The following is a 16,826-nucleotide window of genomic DNA, read 5'->3' as shown; positions in this document are numbered from 1 at the left end:
GAGCTACATGTACCTGAACATGAGATGACCTTCAAAATCTCAGAGAGCGTACATATACTTACCTCTACATGTGATGACCTCTGAGTATCAGAGTAGTGTAGATGTAGTTACCTGTATACATGTGATGACAATTGAGTCTTGGAGTAGTCAGTAGTGTATATATAATTACCTGTACATTTGAGGACCTCTGAGTCTCTGAGTAGTGTAGATGTAAGGATTGGTCATCTGAATTCCCAGCCAAAGTAGACACCCTCTTTGGATCATACTCTACTGACTGGAATGAAGTCATAAACACACATATGAATTATCCTCAAAGATGAAAACATGTTACTGGACTATTCTTCTGTAAGACTTGACTTAAACTTATTAATTTATAAAATATATGGGCATAATTAATTGTTATAATTAACCTCTGACTTGGTCTTCTGTTCCTCTTCTTCCTCTTTCTCCTCAGAGGAACTCCGAGTCTTCTTCACTGGGTCCTCAGGTTTATCAGACTTCATTTTCTATATATAAAAAAAATAAGGTATAATAGCATCACATATTTGTTCACAGTAAAAACTAAACCAACATTCTTTATATGCACATAAAACAATAAACCCTGTATTGTAATCTCTGTCCTCTAATGCAGAGTTGCGGAAAACTGCTGGTCATGCCGGCAAAACAGTTAAAAATGCATGTGACCGGTAAAAACGCCATCGATGTCGGTCCAAATGACCAGCCCTTTTTCTGGTTAAGTTTTGTTTTTCCTCTTATCATTGGCACACTTTCCAGCCCAATTACCATAGAAAATATCACATGCAATAACGCAATACTTTTTCTTTATACAAGATCAAGGCTAATGAAAGCAAAACCAGCATGGCCACGTAGCCCATTAAATTTACAACTGGAATGAAACCAGGTAAAAAACATAAAGTGACAGATGAAGACAAAGCTAAATATAAATAATCTCAACAGAAAGAATCCAAACCCGTTGGAGAAAGTGGTAAATCTTGTACTCCTGACTGTCCTGGATTTCGGTTTTTCATTGATCCTGTTTATATCTTGATCATCAATGCACAGAATTTCTTCAAATTTCTCAGATACATTTTCTAGGTTGATATAAATTCCCCAAAGCATAAATGTTTCAACAAAATTAGGTATACTATGCTGAATTAGCATTGTCACCTGCCCAAAAGAGGTAAATCTAGTACTGTGTTATAAATGCAAAAGCCAAAAGAGACAACCTAGAAATGGAGACTGAGTATATGTTATATTATTATGAAGTAAAAAGATGTGTAATGAAGTAAATAAATTTTATGGGGGTTTTTTGTTGCATTTTTGCGACTTAAGATTTCGAACTGACTAAAATCACTTCGGACTGGCTTATTTTGACTTCTTGCCAGTCTGAATGACTGGCTATCTGAAAAAGTTTTCCACAATTCTGTATAAATGTTACCTGAAGAACAGTGACATCATCTGCCAGGGTGGGGTCCTGTTGAGGGTCATACTGAGCTGGGTTATCTACGGAGTCATCTAGTGTAAAACAAGATTTACATGTAATTAGTTCCACTCAATATGATCACATAAAATAATTAATTTTTAATAAAAGTGCAGAATTTGGTCTCATATCTATTTCAATGTCAATATACAATATAAAATGTCCCTCTTCATTTTCAGTCTCTGTTTTATGACTGATACGATGATTGAATCATCAAAATAATACTTAGAATTTTTTCAAGAAAAGATACTTATTGCAATTCATAGTCTGAAACCATGTTCCACTCAATCATTTTATTTACTCCATTTTTGCAAAGTTAATTTGTTGGAGTACACATATATTAAAAACAATAAAAGAAAAGATGAGATCTGCAAGTTAAATTCTCTGGCAGTACCTCTAATTTTTATGCACAGTTAAGAAGTTATCACTGTCCCCTATCTTTCCAAAAGTTAACAGGTAAACAAGTCTCAGACACAAATAATGATGACTACTAATTCAGCAAGGAGCTACGCAACCAATGGACAGCAAACAGTCTCTTAAACTAAATGATTGGGTATTATGGTTAAATGGTAACAAATCAAATACACGTCTGACCAGTCTCCAAAAACTTCTTGAGAAAAGGTAACTATCCAAAACATCGCAATATTTATTGCCATGGGCCATCAAACATTGCAAAATATCGCAATGTAATTCTTCTATACCCTCCCTTATTTCCCATATTCTATGAAGAGTGCCCCTTCCTTTATTAATAACACCTGACTTTGTTTTACTTACCTTTAAAAGACCCATCAGTGGGTGAGCTGGGTATAATTCTTGGGAGATCAGCAAATTCTTCAGGGGTGGAGGGAAAGGGGTCAGACTCAGTAGTTTCAGGGACTAGCATGGGCTGATTAGATAAATGTAAAGATCCCACAAACCCTGCTGGGGTACAGATGTCTCTATCCTCATCTGCAATCACAGTTATTTTTTTAACAGCTGTTGTATTTTTTTTTATTTACATTCCACATGTATTTTGCTTATAAAATGTGTGGAAAGCTTCCGCTTTCAACACACCATAACACAGATGTCACAAACATTTAATGCAGTGTTAGTGCAATGTCATAAGCGAAAATCAAAATTCATGCTCACATTGAAGAGTTTAGGGGGTAGAAACTGTTGAAATGGCTCTTCCATTAATTGAAACTTAGCCGAAGGATAATACAGGTATTTTGAAATATAAATTACATTTGCAGATAAGGCAGTGAGTTAAAAAATGTGAATACATGTACAATCATTGAATTATTTTTTTTTAAAAATGTAGTCTCATAACTGCAATAGTGTGTGCAAACAAATTTTCAAAACATGTTACTCAATTTGTTTGCAGTTATGAGACTACATCTTTCAAAAAATAATAATTTAATGCTTCATTAAAAGTAATTCAAAGCAGATAATAGAAATGGAATAAATCTTTCAACAGTAACTGTTTAACCAGGGGTGTGCAATTAAAAAAAAAATTAGCACTAGCCCATGGGCTAGTGGCAGCAATAAAGTTACTAGTCCCAAGTAAAAAGTTACTAGCCTAAATGTAGGGGGGGGGGGGGGGTATCAACTAATATTAAAAGAAAATTAATAATTTATTGTTGATATCATTCTTTTTAAAATTAAAGTTTAATTCTCACTAGTAAAATTAAATCATGTAAAAGTTAATAATTATCATAGTAAATAAAAATGAATTCAAATAAATTATCTTATCTAAAATGAAGTGAAAATCATTTTTTCATCTCAATTCATTAAATACGCTGGAAGTATATTTTATGTAAACCACATAACACTTATCTTTCAGTTGATTGAGTGATCGTAAATAATTTAATGAGATATCTGCATGTGTATATACCATACACAGAGGAATAGAGGAAATTCGGATTAGAAAAAAACGATTGTTTTTGGAAGTAAATTTGTCAGGTACGTAGTACTGCAAAATGGATATGATTATGGAGATTTACGAACAATAGGAGCATGCTGCCGAAAATTTGTCATTGCTTGAGAATTTATTAGCAAAAAATGAGTGAAAATACCGATAGTGATATTCATGTATTGCATTGGTAGTTTTAATTTTTACTAGCCCAAGGGGCTACCTACGTGCAGAAAACTACTAGCCTGACCCCAAAAAATGGTAGCCCCGGGAGTCTGGTGATGCTAATTGCACACCCCTGTTAACTAAATTATTCCATAGGAAAAATTCCACTTTCATCAACATTTTAAATGATCTGGAATTTTGTTGCAAACGTTTTTGCACAGAATGCCTGATAGCTGTAATCTTTAAATGTGGATTTTCCGATACAATAGTTGTTTACACACATTTTGCATGATACTGTACTGTGAAAGCAGAAATTTGTTGGGTATCAGATTTCATTTATTTCATAGATAACATTTATTGACAAAATTAAATTTCTAAGGAAAATTTTTATATAGTTCTATACACTACATGTATCTAATATGGTTACTTTTGAAACAAAATTACTTCCTGTTGAAATCATTGTAGATCACAAAACTACAAAATTTCAAAACTTAGCGTGGAAACCTGTGGATGTCGCATTTGCATTAGAAAAGGAGAAAAACGAACTTGATTTCATCATGAAGTTTTTATAAACATTTGTTCTCTAATATGTCATACTGAAAATACATGAAATCTATGAAAATTGGGAAATAAATTGGGAAATTTCTCAACAGATTTTTAATTTTCTGGTAAAATTTTGGAAACCTTACTCAAAACAGTTGGTTTTTGCATAATTCATGTAATTAAAAAATATATGAGATATAAGATAAAGATGTAAAGAATATTTTTTGTTATACATGTTTTTATCAAATTTCTACAGATAATGAGATAATCAGCAATAAATGTGCCCACTATTGCATTTTATCCTCATTCTGTCATAGCAGGAATTTATCTCTGGTAGTGAGCTAGTAAACTACATGTAGTGCTGAAAGGCAGCCTAGAGCTTATTAGTAGCAGGCTCTCTACAGAGAGTCTCTGGCAGTTAAAGAGTTAAATTAAAAGATTTAAAACACACAAGGTAATAGTGAATGCAGGGTTCGACACTAACGTTAGTCCGTTAGTCTCAGACTAATACATTTTAATTCGGACTAATAAAATTTGTGGCTAATTAGTCCGAACGGACCAATAAAAATTCCTGGAAAACAATATTAATAATTTACCAATGTCCGATTCTCCACAACTTTTACTGGAAAACCCCGCATTTATTTTTAGATTTCTAGCTTCTTGGCGGGTAGTTAGACATGAATAAGTGCTTAATTTTCAGACTGATTGATATGAAGTAAAACATTTTAGCTATCATAATTTATATGACACGCAAAAGAACGAGGTCAGACATTTTGGATGTAATGTAAAGAGAAAAAGAACGAGATCGGGAATACGATTGTACTCGTTGAACGCGAGATTTCAACGAATCTGTGCAGTGGAATAAATCATTTCACGTGAATGCTTTGTTTATTTAAAAAAAAGGTTAAAAACTATATTGAAATGTTTATTTTTAAATCAATGTTACAAAACATTGATGTTTCCTTTTTTTGACGGACTCATAAAATTGCATGCGGACTAGTAAAAGTAAAGAAACACTAGTCCAGCCGGACTAAAGCCTAAAAAAGTTAGTGTCGAACCCTGGAATGTAAATACTAATCCAACATACCTTCATTTTCAAACATATCCTGTGGAGACAAAGACCTGAATAATGCTGAAGTCCTGGAAAAGAGAGAATTTTATACTACTCTAATAGCAGTAAATTTCTTCTGAATATATTGCTGATCATTTGTTGCAATTTGAACTTTATATTTGTTCTTTTTTTTATTAAATCAAAATCCACGCTTACTTTCCATTACTACTCATTGTTGGCTTTTGACTCTCTGTCTTTCCTGGTTTCTCAATCACAGTGACTTCCATTTCTAACTCGGACTCACTTAGTTCTGTTTCAGTGGCTAAAATTTGTGGAGCTTCTGAAAAATAAATGTGTTTCCCCAACATCACTGATATTATCAGGGATAGACATTAACTTTTAGATTTACTTGCCCTTCGGACAAGTGATCTCAAACTTTGACTTGTCCGAATGCAAAACTTGGTTGCCCAAAATAATGAAAGAACTTCAGAATAAATTTTTATTACTGTAAATGTTATGACAAGAAAAAAATGTGACCAAATACACTACTGTCAATTTGGCAAGGTGAGGTACCTGAAGAAATTTCTATGATGCGTTTGTACATAAATGTATATCACTGTCCTTGTAAATTTAGCCTGTTAACACTGCCATATATAGCAATAACACTCCGTTTTATAAAATTCATATTTTTAAACTTATTTTCGGTAGGATTCTTTTGTGAATCGTGATTTTCTGAGATAACTGTGAAACAACGCTGAAGGAAGATAGTTGCTACGTAACATACATCGATCTTTACCTTAATGATCAGGATACATCGTGTTACTCTGTACTTATATTCTGTGAGTGAATAAATAATCTAATATCCAAATTTCCAGAGATGTTAGACGAACAGCATATTTACCAGGAAAAAAAACGGAATAACGACCGGATTTTCAAATGAAAGGTATAATCCAGAAATGCTGACAAGGAATTCCGAATGCAAAAACAATGTCAGTCAGGTACCTGGCGGAAATTAAGTCTTCAATTTATTGGGTTTTTTTTTTAATATAAATTAATGTAAACTAAATAAATATGTACATTTCTATGAGAAAAATTCACTTGCCCGATCGGACAAGTACGTCGTAAGATTCACTTGCCCGAACTGAGAATTTACTTGTCCCGGGCAATCGGACAACCGTTAATGTCGATCCCTGATTATCTTTAAAAGATGATTTATAATCTGTTTTACCTGATATTTTGAACTTGATTACAAGATGTCTCATTTACCTGCTGGTTTTTGTTCGTCTCCAGATGTGTCCATTACAGAGGTAATGCATTTTCTGGAAGTCTTAGCCTCTTCCTCCTGACAATAAAACATGAAAATTAAGAAATAAAATATTTAATGAAGTGTCTGTCTAATGAATGATACTAAGGAAACCCTTGTAGACTTCAATAAATTGGATATAAAATCAAAGATAATAGTTCAAAACTGATAATGACTGGTTGAAGTAATTGAAAATCATTCTTTTTACAAACCCTTTCACGTTTCACTAAATTAATGCTTTGACCCAGAAACTTATATGCATATACCAGTTACTTTGACATATTAATCATTTTTCATCATATGTAAATTAAAGCTACATATGGTGTATCTGAGCTAAAAAAAAAAAATAAAATAAAAATACAAGATTTTGTCTAGATAAACATGATATATATTTCTTATTTTCAAATTAAAATTTTCACTGATTTTTAACTTAAATAACATCATGTTTCCATAGTTATATTAACTTTAAACTGTGTCTGTTATTTAAATGCAGAGTCGGTAAATAAATTGGTTATTGTTTTAAATTTCTAATATCTTTGAAACGTGATTGATTTAAATTGTGTAGTTTACAGGAAAGTCCTATCTTTATATAAAGTAATAAAGCAAATAGAAAGATCTTTTTAGTTTTAGTAAGTCTGAACTTGTATAAAATACACCATATGACTTTAAGGCTTTGGTTTGAAAATATAGTGAATTAATAATCATGATACCAAATATCAACCTAAATTTTACGAGGAAAATGGGATACTTTTTACCAGACAATGACATATGTACTCACTGAATTAATATGCCCCATTACTACACTAACTCAATGTTTCACAGAATCTAGAACTCTTTATAATCATGTGTACCTTTTTTATCATATAAAATTCAAGTTACTTGACACTATAATGAACACATATTTGTTACATCGCATTTAGTATACTGAAATTGAGCTTGATATATTGACTTCCTACTTTCTGTTCTCTTGGCTGCAGGGCGGGCCATATCTGCATCACATCACCCTCGTCTGGGTTTTTGGAATGAGATTCTGACTGCGAGTCCAGTACCATGAAACCAACACTTCCCGGCTGTGTCTCAAAATCATACTCTATACTTGCTGAATCAGAATCTTCCGCCTCCATCTGTCATCGATTCTGCATTATGAATAAAAAAAAAAATAACGTTAGTGGTAGTCCATTTTAATACATGGCTTTCCAGTCTGAACCTAAAGTAAATCGTCAGTCTGTCCAGAGACATATTTTTATATGTCTCTGGTCTGCCAGAATTCTTTGCAGAAAAAAAGAATTATTGTCCTTACCTTGAGTTTCACTAACAGCAATGAACATCACATCTTCATAAAACAAAACTAAAAACCACAGCCTGATAACGGTTAGTTACAGCACCTGAGCCCAGTATGCATCATCACCGTCTATGTAGAATGCTTTGCAATGTTCAACAGCTAACAGCGTTTTCAACGTGAATTCCATCAACAGTCAGTAGCCTATTTAGTTAATCTTTTGTTTAAATGCACCATGTGCAGCACGGATCAATTCATGGTACATTTTAGGTAGTTGTATTTTAAACTATAGAGGAAATTCAGAAACATGTTGACACTTCCCGCGCTCCATTGTAGCCTCGAAACAAACAGATAATAATTGTTAGATTGGCCTTGCTTGTCTGATATACACGATGAAAAGTATGGTTATTGTCCATTTTTAAAAACAATTGAAATAATAATTTTCAAAGATTTTACAATATTTCTCAGTAATATGATTTTTATTTTAGAGTAAAGGATCTGTCAAACAAGGCCGATAACTTTCTTTTCTTCCGGTTGAGGCGAACTGATCGCAAAGATCAGACATGAAGGTAGCTAAAAATTTGAAATTCGTCTCTATCGAGCCACAATACATCAAATAAATACATCAGTGAAATATTTCAATAAATGATGCTTTACTCAGCTGCCATTTTGAGCTATTGCAAAGATAGGAATCTTCGATGTTGGTAGATTTTAGCACTACGACCCCACATGTTTACCATGATTTTAATGTTCAGTACGGTAGTCGTTTGTACGATCAGACAGACAGATGAGGAGAAACACATTGCGACTTCAGCTTCGTTAATAGATGATGAAAAACAATATTATATTATTTTATATTGATATTTTATGGAGCCAGAAACACACTTTTACTAAAAGTTATCGTTGGAGGAACCAGAGACATATCAGGGACCTATATAGTATATATATATTATACTATATAGGATATAGGTCCCTGGACATATAAAAATATTACATGTCTCTGGAGAAACCAAAATATCTCATGGTTAATAATAAGCCTATTAATTATGTATACCCTATGATTTATCCTGTATAAACAGCAGAGTCCTGTATGAATGATGTCCTTTTCTGCAGTGATAGTAAATCATTTGGTGCTGCTTTAAATGATAACTATTGTATTTTTCTGTTATTATAGCTCAACATCTCATATCCAGCCACTGGCTGTCAAAAACTCATCGAAGTTGATGATGAAAAGAAATTGAGACCTTTCTATGAAAAGAGGATGGCTTCTGAAGTTCCAGCAGACAGTCTTGGTGATGAGTGGAAGGTTGGTAGGGTGTATTTCATAAATTGTTGGATAAAAGTTTGTGAAAGTACTTCTTGTTGTTAGAATTTAGATATCGATATTTTGAATCAGCTAAATTACAGTGCTTACTCAAGAAGGTAATTCAGTGACATGATTTTAGTTATTTCAAAATTTGATGTGAGTGTATTAGTATTTGGTTTGCAGGGGTATGTCTTGAGGATTGCAGGAGGAAATGACAAACAAGGATTTCCAATGAAACAGGGAATTCTCACCAATGTGAGAGTTAGACTCCTTCTTAGCAAAGGGCATTCCTGCTTCCGCCCAAGGCGTGATGGAGAACGTCGCAGGAAGTCTGTCAGGGGGTGCATTGTGGACTCCAACCTCAGTGTTTTGGCTATGGTCATAGTGAAAAAAGGTTTGACAGATTGTTCTATTTTGCCGATTCAGAATTTAACTCATTTCACTGATTGCAAAATTTAGAAAGATGATAAAGATAAATCATATAAAATAAGTATTGATCTTGGAAGTAAAAAATTCTGATTAATACTTTTGTAATTCATCAGTTTGTTTGTAGTGTTTATGATGTATCAACATTTCTAAACCCAACTCTCTGAATCTATTAAGATTTTGACGAGAGCATTATTCTGAAATGCTGCAAACTGTTGATGACTTGTTAACTAAGACTTTTCTATTCTTCTATATGGATTTTGAACATTTCTTGGTTATGTCACTTCAGAGTTGGTTGACATTTTAGTAGTTTCTTCCATTGCTATTTTAGTGTTTTTATTCAGTCTTCCATCAGATTTTGAAATGTTGAAACTCTTTCTTCTGTCGGTAATTAAAATTGGAGCAGGGTTATAAAGTTTTGGTAAGAAAAAAGAAGACAATGGCGATGATTTTTCTTTCCATGTTTCCTAAACAGTTGCAAATTTAACACTGAACTATGGAATGTCAGCTTCTTGAAAATGTTAATAAATTAATATTTCACTGCTAGGGGTGAAACGATACACCTCCATCACGGTTCAATACGCATTGTATAATTTTGTCTTGGTACGGTTATTTTCGATACGATACATTTTCATAGAAGGAAACAAATTCAACCTTGATTTATGCTTTCTTTTACTAAATCTAGTCACTTAATTTAGGAATTTTATTTGCAAATTGACTAGAAGAAATTGATAAGAATTATTTGACTGTCAAAAATTATTTTACAAACTATCAATCATCAAAAATATACGTTTTATATACTTATTTATACTGAGTAACGTGTTTTACCTTATGCCAAACCTGACTGAATAACAATCCCGACTGAAAAATGAACTGAACTGAAAATTAGAGATTTTCCACCATGTATCAAACCGAGAAAAAATATCGCGGTGAATCGATACTGCGGTGAACTGTTTCACTCCTTTTCACTGCCATGATTTATTGACAGTTAAACCCTCACTTTAAGGTGATTTGTATGGAATTTTATATTAATATATTTTTAATGAAAATTACTTAAAGCTTAAATCTTCCTCAGTCTATAATTTCTCCATAAAAGTTAAAAAGAAAAGTATTTAGCCAAATTACAGATTACCAGGAAAAGAATCTGTTTTTTGTGATCAAGTCGCAAAGTTCACAATCACAATCCTTCAGCTTTACCTTTAATAAAGATTCTTTTGTCTTTGGTTTCCACTCTGCATCATTCTAAGGATGTTGAAAGTCACATACCTTTTAAGTTCAGAAGTAGAAACACATTTATTAAAAAAAATCCTTTGAAGATCCTTTGTGCATGCACTAGGTACAACTCAAGTCGTGTACAGAATTCTAAGAAATGCTATTTTCTGCATTTTACAAACTCATTTCAATACTTCCATAATTTCTTATCATCCAGCAATTTGTGTGTCTATGATGTATTTAAACATTTCTAAACCCATCTCTCTGAATTCAGAATTTTGACGAGAGTTATTTTTCTGAGACGCTGCAAATTGCTAATAGCTTTTTAACTGTAACAATTACAAATTTATGTTATTCTTGAAATGAGCTGAAATTTTCCTACCAGTATTATTATCCTGTAATCTTTCTGTACACTAATTACATTATTTTCATTATGTCTAGGTGAGAAGGAGATTCCTGGTCTTACAGACAACACAATCCCCCGTCGGCTTGGACCTAAGAGAGCCAGCAAAATCAGAAAGCTGTTTAACCTTTCCAAGGAAGATGACGTCCGCCAGTACGTTGTTAGGAGGCCACTTGCAGCAAAGGAGGGTAGGTTGTCCAGTAATGATTATGGAGTCTTGTTAGTTGTAAATCTGTGCCCAGTTTTTAGGGGTTATGGATGTACAGTATAATCTTTGTAGTCTGGTCAGGCCAAAAAATAATAGTCTTGTTTCCTGCTACCAGCCTGAAAAAAAAAGGGTAGATAGAAAATTATTTTATTTTATCCGTCGGAATTTTTTGGATAATGAACTAGTACAAGATCAAATTAAAAATGTCACAGGTCAATATTGTCTTTTAAAATTAAATTCCATGTCTTTTGATGCACAACTCGAGTGGTATTTTATGAAAATCAATATTTAAAAAACAAAATTTCATGAAATGCAGTTTTGTGTTGACATGGAAACAGATTATGGTGACAGAACGATGTAATTCCGGATTTTTTTTTTCTCCAAAAACTAAAAAAAAACTTTAGGGTCAGGAAAAATAAAATAGGGTCGGTCGGGTAGCAGGAAACAGGACTATTTTTTATGCCCCCGGATCGAAAGATCCCGGGGGTATATTGTTTTTGTCCTGTCTGTCTGTTCGTCTGTCTGTCTGTTGTCAACTTTATGACTTTCATATTTCACATGTGTATTCCTTGTGACAAGACCTTTCTTTGAGTACCATCAAATTTGACCTTTTGACCTTGACCTTGGAGTTTGACCCACTTTTGCAAAATTTTATGAGACTTTAACCTTGGCCATAACTTCTGAATAGTTGGTGCTTGGGGTTTCAAACTACACATATGTATTCTTTGTGACAAGGCCTCCCTTTGGATACCAACAACTGTGACCTTTTGACGTTTGACCTACTTTTGAAAAACTTTAACCTTGGCCATAACTTTTGAACAGTTGGAGCTTGGGGTTTCACACTTTACAGGTATATTCCTTGTGACAAGACCTTCCTCTGGATATCAACCTCTTTGACCCTTTGACCTTGACCTAGGAGTTTGACCTACTTTTGAAAAACTTTAACCTTGGACATAACTTTTGAACGGTTGGAGCTAGGGCTTTCAAACTTCACATATTTAATCCTTGTGACAAGACCTTTCTTTGGATAACAACCACTTTGACCTTTTGACCTTGATCTAGGAGTTTGACCTACTTTTGAAAATTTTAACCTTGGCAGGGTTCGAAATTCACCATATACAACTCGCAAAATGCGAGTTAGAATTCCCAAATTGCGAGTTAAAAATTAGGTAACTCGCAAAAACTTGCGAGTTGATTTTTTTGCATTGAAACTGTAGCAAAATTATATAATACGACAGAACACAATGTTTTTGATTTAAATCAGTAATTTAAATAGAAGTCACACTGTAGTTGTATTTTGTGTATTGTACAGTAGTTACTTTTTCCTTAAGTTACATGTATTTAATTTATATAAATTTAACTTTATACGAAAATTGCGAGTAGTCTTATAAAATTGCGAGTTCACTTTCTTGGTACTCGCAATTATTTGCGAGTTGTAATTTTAGGGAGTTTCTAACCCTGCTTGGCCATAACTTTTGAATGGTTGAGGCTAGGGCTTTCATACCTCACATATGTAATCCTTGTGACATCACCTTCCTTTGGATACCAACCACTTTGACCTTGACAAAGGAGTTTGACCTACTTTTGAAAAACTTTAACCTTCGCCCTAACTTTTGAATGGTTGGTGCTAGGGCTTTCATACTTCACGTATGTAATCCTTGTGACAAGAACTTACTTACTTGTAAAAAACTTTAACCTTCGCCATAACTTTTGAACAGTTGCAGCTAGGGCTTTCAAATTTCACAGGTATATTCCTTGAGACAAGACCTTTCTTTGGGTACCAACATTTTTTTTTTATTTTTTGGCCTGGATTTTGACTTGCATTTGAGAAACTTTAATCTTCGCCATAAGCTGCCATACGGGGGCATCAGTGTTTCACAAACACATTTTGTTTTTTTTTTGGCCTTTAAAATGAGGGGGTGGGGGATTTGATGGATACACAAGATCAGGAATGCAGGGGGAAAATGGACTTTCTATTGTTGTGGACTAATATTACATCCTGAAAGGCATGGATTTTAATCATTTCATTCTATTACATAATTAATATATTCCAACAATTTTAGGGAAGAAAATTTCTTACTATGGATGGGACTATATTGATAGGTAAAAGTTGCATTAATCAATTAAATGTAATTTCTGATAAAGGTTTGTGTAGGGTATGACTGACTTCTCCCTTCAAAATGCAAGAGTCTTCGAGTAACCAGGGTTTTTGTTACAAGTTGACTTCAGCATTTTGGTTACAAGTTGACGTTGGGTTCGCTATGACTTGGTTAGGAATCTGTCAGGTTATGAGTTGACATGATGCTGCCTACTTTTGTGTCTATTGCTTGTTTAAGTACATGTATTATTCTTTACATTATTAAAGAAATCAGACTTCAAAATTTAGACAGAGATCATTTGAACAAATTTTATTATGGCTTTGATGTCTGCAATGATGAAAAACTCTCAGCTCACTTTGAAATAATGTGAAAACAAAACTGTTGACAGAGCAGACCTTTAATGCCATTCTTGCTTTTGGCTGAAAATGCAAACAAAGAAACAAGACACAGATATATCAGCAACATTCTTTATTTTTGAGTTACTTCCCTTAGAATCTATTTTAATTCATAGTGGTAAAGAGACTGACTGAGTGTTTCTATAATGTAATTTTCTTTATTGGAAACACAATTTTTATAGAAAATATTGGCATGGATTTGTTTTTCAATGTTTGTTCGTATTTACTAAATAGTGCCTCCTTCACAAGACCTAGAAACTGTTCTCAGTATTATTTATACTGAGTATATTATCTCAATCACAATTTTATATGCGAAAAAAAAACAACATGAATTAAACCTTTTTTCTACGGATAACCGTGCCTTACCATTGTCCTTAAATCTATTTTCAATTTTATGTAGCCTTAAAAAAAAATTTATGGAGAAACCAGCAAATGTAAGTGTAGTAGTGGCCTTTAGTGAAGAATAACACCACTTATGGGTTCATCGTTTATTATTAAATACTTCAGTGTTGATATGGATGGACACAATGATAATATAATTGTTGTAGTTATAGTTTTAAGCCATGTAATAGGAATAAACAATATTGAGTATAAAAAATCAACAATAAACTTACAAGGGAATATGTATATTACAAGAAGGATAACTCTTGCTATCTTCTTAAAGTTTAAAGTACTTTACAAGTTATTTCCCTTGACTGCATTAAAAATATATTAAAAACATTAATTCTGATAATGAATATTATGCATATACAATATTACTCCATAAATATATACATTTCAATGCAACTATTTCACATTACATTTATCTATGATAAAAGTATTATATTTCATATGCTTATCAATTAATCACCTGTTTATGGAACAAGGCTTAAACTCAATAAGCTGCCTGAATCAAGTCTCGGGTATACTACATATCAACTGTAAATAATAATTTAACTATATAACTTCAAAATCAATAATCAGATCCCATCAATGAAATTGATAACTGATATTTATAAATTACTAAGGTCGAATGATAAAAGTAAAAGAAATAAACTTGATAATCAAATCAATTGAATTTACTCATGAATGATAGAAAATGCATAGATTAGATAATTTACAGAAATATTGAATCAGATATTAATCAAGATAATAAAATATAGAGTGCACTTACTATCTGTCAGTACATCTTTCAGGTCAATCAGGATAATTCAAATATGGCAGACTTCACATAGATACAGTCACTACATAATTATATATTATAAGAACTTTCCTCTAAGGAATCTAACTTTCTAATGAACAAAGGCAGTTCACCAAAAGCGGGAAAATATATAAAGTAAATCTATTGGTTCTTCAAACCACATGACATGTATCACATGTCTGAAAATGACCACATAGGTAAAATAGCCATAGGCATTAAATACCAAAAAGTCATTAATTGAAGAAGTCAACTAATGATCAATGAATAGCACAATAAAAGAACCAAGGGAGAATAGGGCAATACAGGAATGTGTATCCAATTGTGTTTCAACTAAATATATACAAAATGATGATGATGTAGATGATGATCAAGTGAAATAATTATAAAACAACAAGACACACAATATACTTTTAGTATCATTTATTAATCATAAATATATTGAAAATATCACCCTATTACATAAGAACTTGATATATCATGATTTATTGCAATATTTTCCAGAAATTGTGGTACTTTTTCTTCACAATACACAACCCCAGAATTAACTTGTGTCCTTTTTACTTCATCTGTGCCTGTAGAACCTGTAAGAGGGCTTGTTTACTTACGAATTACATTATCTTGTCACACAGCCTCATTGATAAATATCTTGTCACACAGCCTCATTGATAAATTCACTTAAAATTTCTCTTGGTGCTTTGCAATGATGAAAAATTCTCAGCTCACTTTGAAAACAAAAGTTTGAAAATTCAAAATATATCTGAGCAGAGCACTGAATGTTAAAATTAAGATTGCTCATGCTCACTAACAAATATTCCTATTTTAACATAAATTTTCTCTGTTTTACAGGCAAGAAGGCTAAGACAAAGGCCCCTAAAATCCAGAGATTGGTTACACCAGTTGTTCTTCAGAGGAAGAGACATAGGTTGGCTCTGAAGAAGAAGAAACACGCCAAGCGCAGGGAAGACGCTGCCGAGTACGCCAAAATCTTGGCACAGAGACTAAAGGAAGCCAAGGAGAGAAAGAGGAGCAGGTCTGGAAGCCGGACCTCAATGTCTGCCTCCACATCTAAGTGATGATGTTATTGTACAAATAAAAAAAATACTGAAGTACTCAAGCCTTGAGTTTTTTAGTCCCCCTCCCCCCTTTTTTGGAAAATTCAGTGTTCAATATCCAGTTTCGTCAGGACTCTGAGAACATAGGACAAACAAACAAAAACAAAGATGTGTTTGTGAAACACTGATGCCCCCGTGTGGCAACTTATAGCAAAGGTTAAACTTTCTCAAATGCAAATCAAATTTGTTGGTACCCAAAGTTAGGTCTTGTCTCAAAGAATAAACCTGTGAAATATGAAAGCCCTAGCAGCAACCATTGAATATATATGAAAAGGTTAATTTTTTTCAGGAGTGAGTCAAACATCAAGGTCAAAATTAATGGTGCCCAAGGAAAGGTCATCTCCCAAGAAATACACAGGTGAAATATGAAAGCTGAAGCACCAATAGTTCAAAAGTTATTACGAAGGTTGAACTTTTCGAAAAGTAGGTTACACTCCAAGGTCAAAGGGTCAAAGTTGTTGGTATCCAAAGGAAGGTCCTGTCACAAGGATTACATATTTGTAGTATGAAAGCCCTAGCACCAACCATTCAAAAGTTGTGGCCAAGGTTAAAGTTTTCCAAAAGTAGGTCAAATGTCAAGGTCTAAGGGTCAAAGTTGTTGGTATCCAAAGGAAGGTCTTGTCACAAAGATAACACATGTGAAAATGGAAAGCCCTAACACCAACCGTTCAAAAGTTATGACCAAGGTAAAAGTTTTTCAAAAGTAGGTCAAATGTCAAGGTCAAAGTTGTTGGTATCCAAAGGAAGGTCTTGTCACAAGGATTCCTTATGTA

At 33.1% G+C, this 16,826-nt stretch overlaps 2 protein-coding genes across 2 annotated transcripts in view; one reads left to right on the top strand and one right to left on the bottom strand.

The window, feature by feature from the left end:
• The window catches only part of LOC133173695 (TP53-binding protein 1-like), a 29,608-nt gene extending 22,028 nt beyond the window's left edge, over positions 1 to 7,580 (bottom strand). Inside the window, exons 1-8 of the mRNA XM_061308697.1 lie at positions 7,390 to 7,580; positions 6,397 to 6,472; positions 5,347 to 5,470; positions 5,167 to 5,219; positions 2,255 to 2,428; positions 1,439 to 1,515; positions 411 to 506; positions 170 to 274 (exon numbers count right to left, since the gene is read on the bottom strand). Of these exons, the coding sequence (XP_061164681.1) occupies positions 170 to 274; positions 411 to 506; positions 1,439 to 1,515; positions 2,255 to 2,428; positions 5,167 to 5,219; positions 5,347 to 5,470; positions 6,397 to 6,472; positions 7,390 to 7,557 (873 nt within the window). The 5' untranslated portion in view covers positions 7,558 to 7,580. The remainder of the gene's footprint in view (positions 1 to 169; positions 275 to 410; positions 507 to 1,438; positions 1,516 to 2,254; positions 2,429 to 5,166; positions 5,220 to 5,346; positions 5,471 to 6,396; positions 6,473 to 7,389) is intronic.
• Positions 7,581 to 8,202: 622 nt separating this feature from the next.
• LOC133173687 (small ribosomal subunit protein eS6-like) lies at positions 8,203 to 16,050 on the top strand. Its single transcript, XM_061308684.1, has 5 exons — positions 8,203 to 8,281; positions 8,887 to 9,018; positions 9,202 to 9,412; positions 11,098 to 11,247; positions 15,788 to 16,050. Exons 1-5 carry the CDS (start codon positions 8,276 to 8,278, stop codon positions 16,012 to 16,014), a joined length of 726 nt encoding a protein of 241 aa, XP_061164668.1. The 5' UTR covers positions 8,203 to 8,275; the 3' UTR covers positions 16,015 to 16,050.
• Positions 16,051 to 16,826: the final 776 nt, after the last annotated feature.

This window comes from Saccostrea echinata, unplaced genomic scaffold (genome assembly GCF_033153115.1).
Source record: "Saccostrea echinata isolate AGI-Se365-2 ecotype Australia unplaced genomic scaffold, CSIRO_AGI_Sech_v1 ptg000002l, whole genome shotgun sequence".
NCBI lineage: Eukaryota > Metazoa > Mollusca > Bivalvia > Ostreida > Ostreidae > Saccostrea > Saccostrea echinata.
Note: the sequence above shows the minus strand (reverse complement) of the source record. Positions and strands in the feature narration are given on the sequence as shown.

Excerpts from the sequence above, each read along its gene's own strand:
- LOC133173687 (XM_061308684.1), top strand. Across the intron at positions 9,019-9,201 it reads GTCTTGGTGATGAGTGGAAG|GGGTATGTCTTGAGGATTGC; the intron begins GTTGGTAGGGTG and ends TTTGGTTTGCAG. Across the intron at positions 11,248-15,787 it reads GCCACTTGCAGCAAAGGAGG|GCAAGAAGGCTAAGACAAAG; the intron begins GTAGGTTGTCCA and ends TCTGTTTTACAG.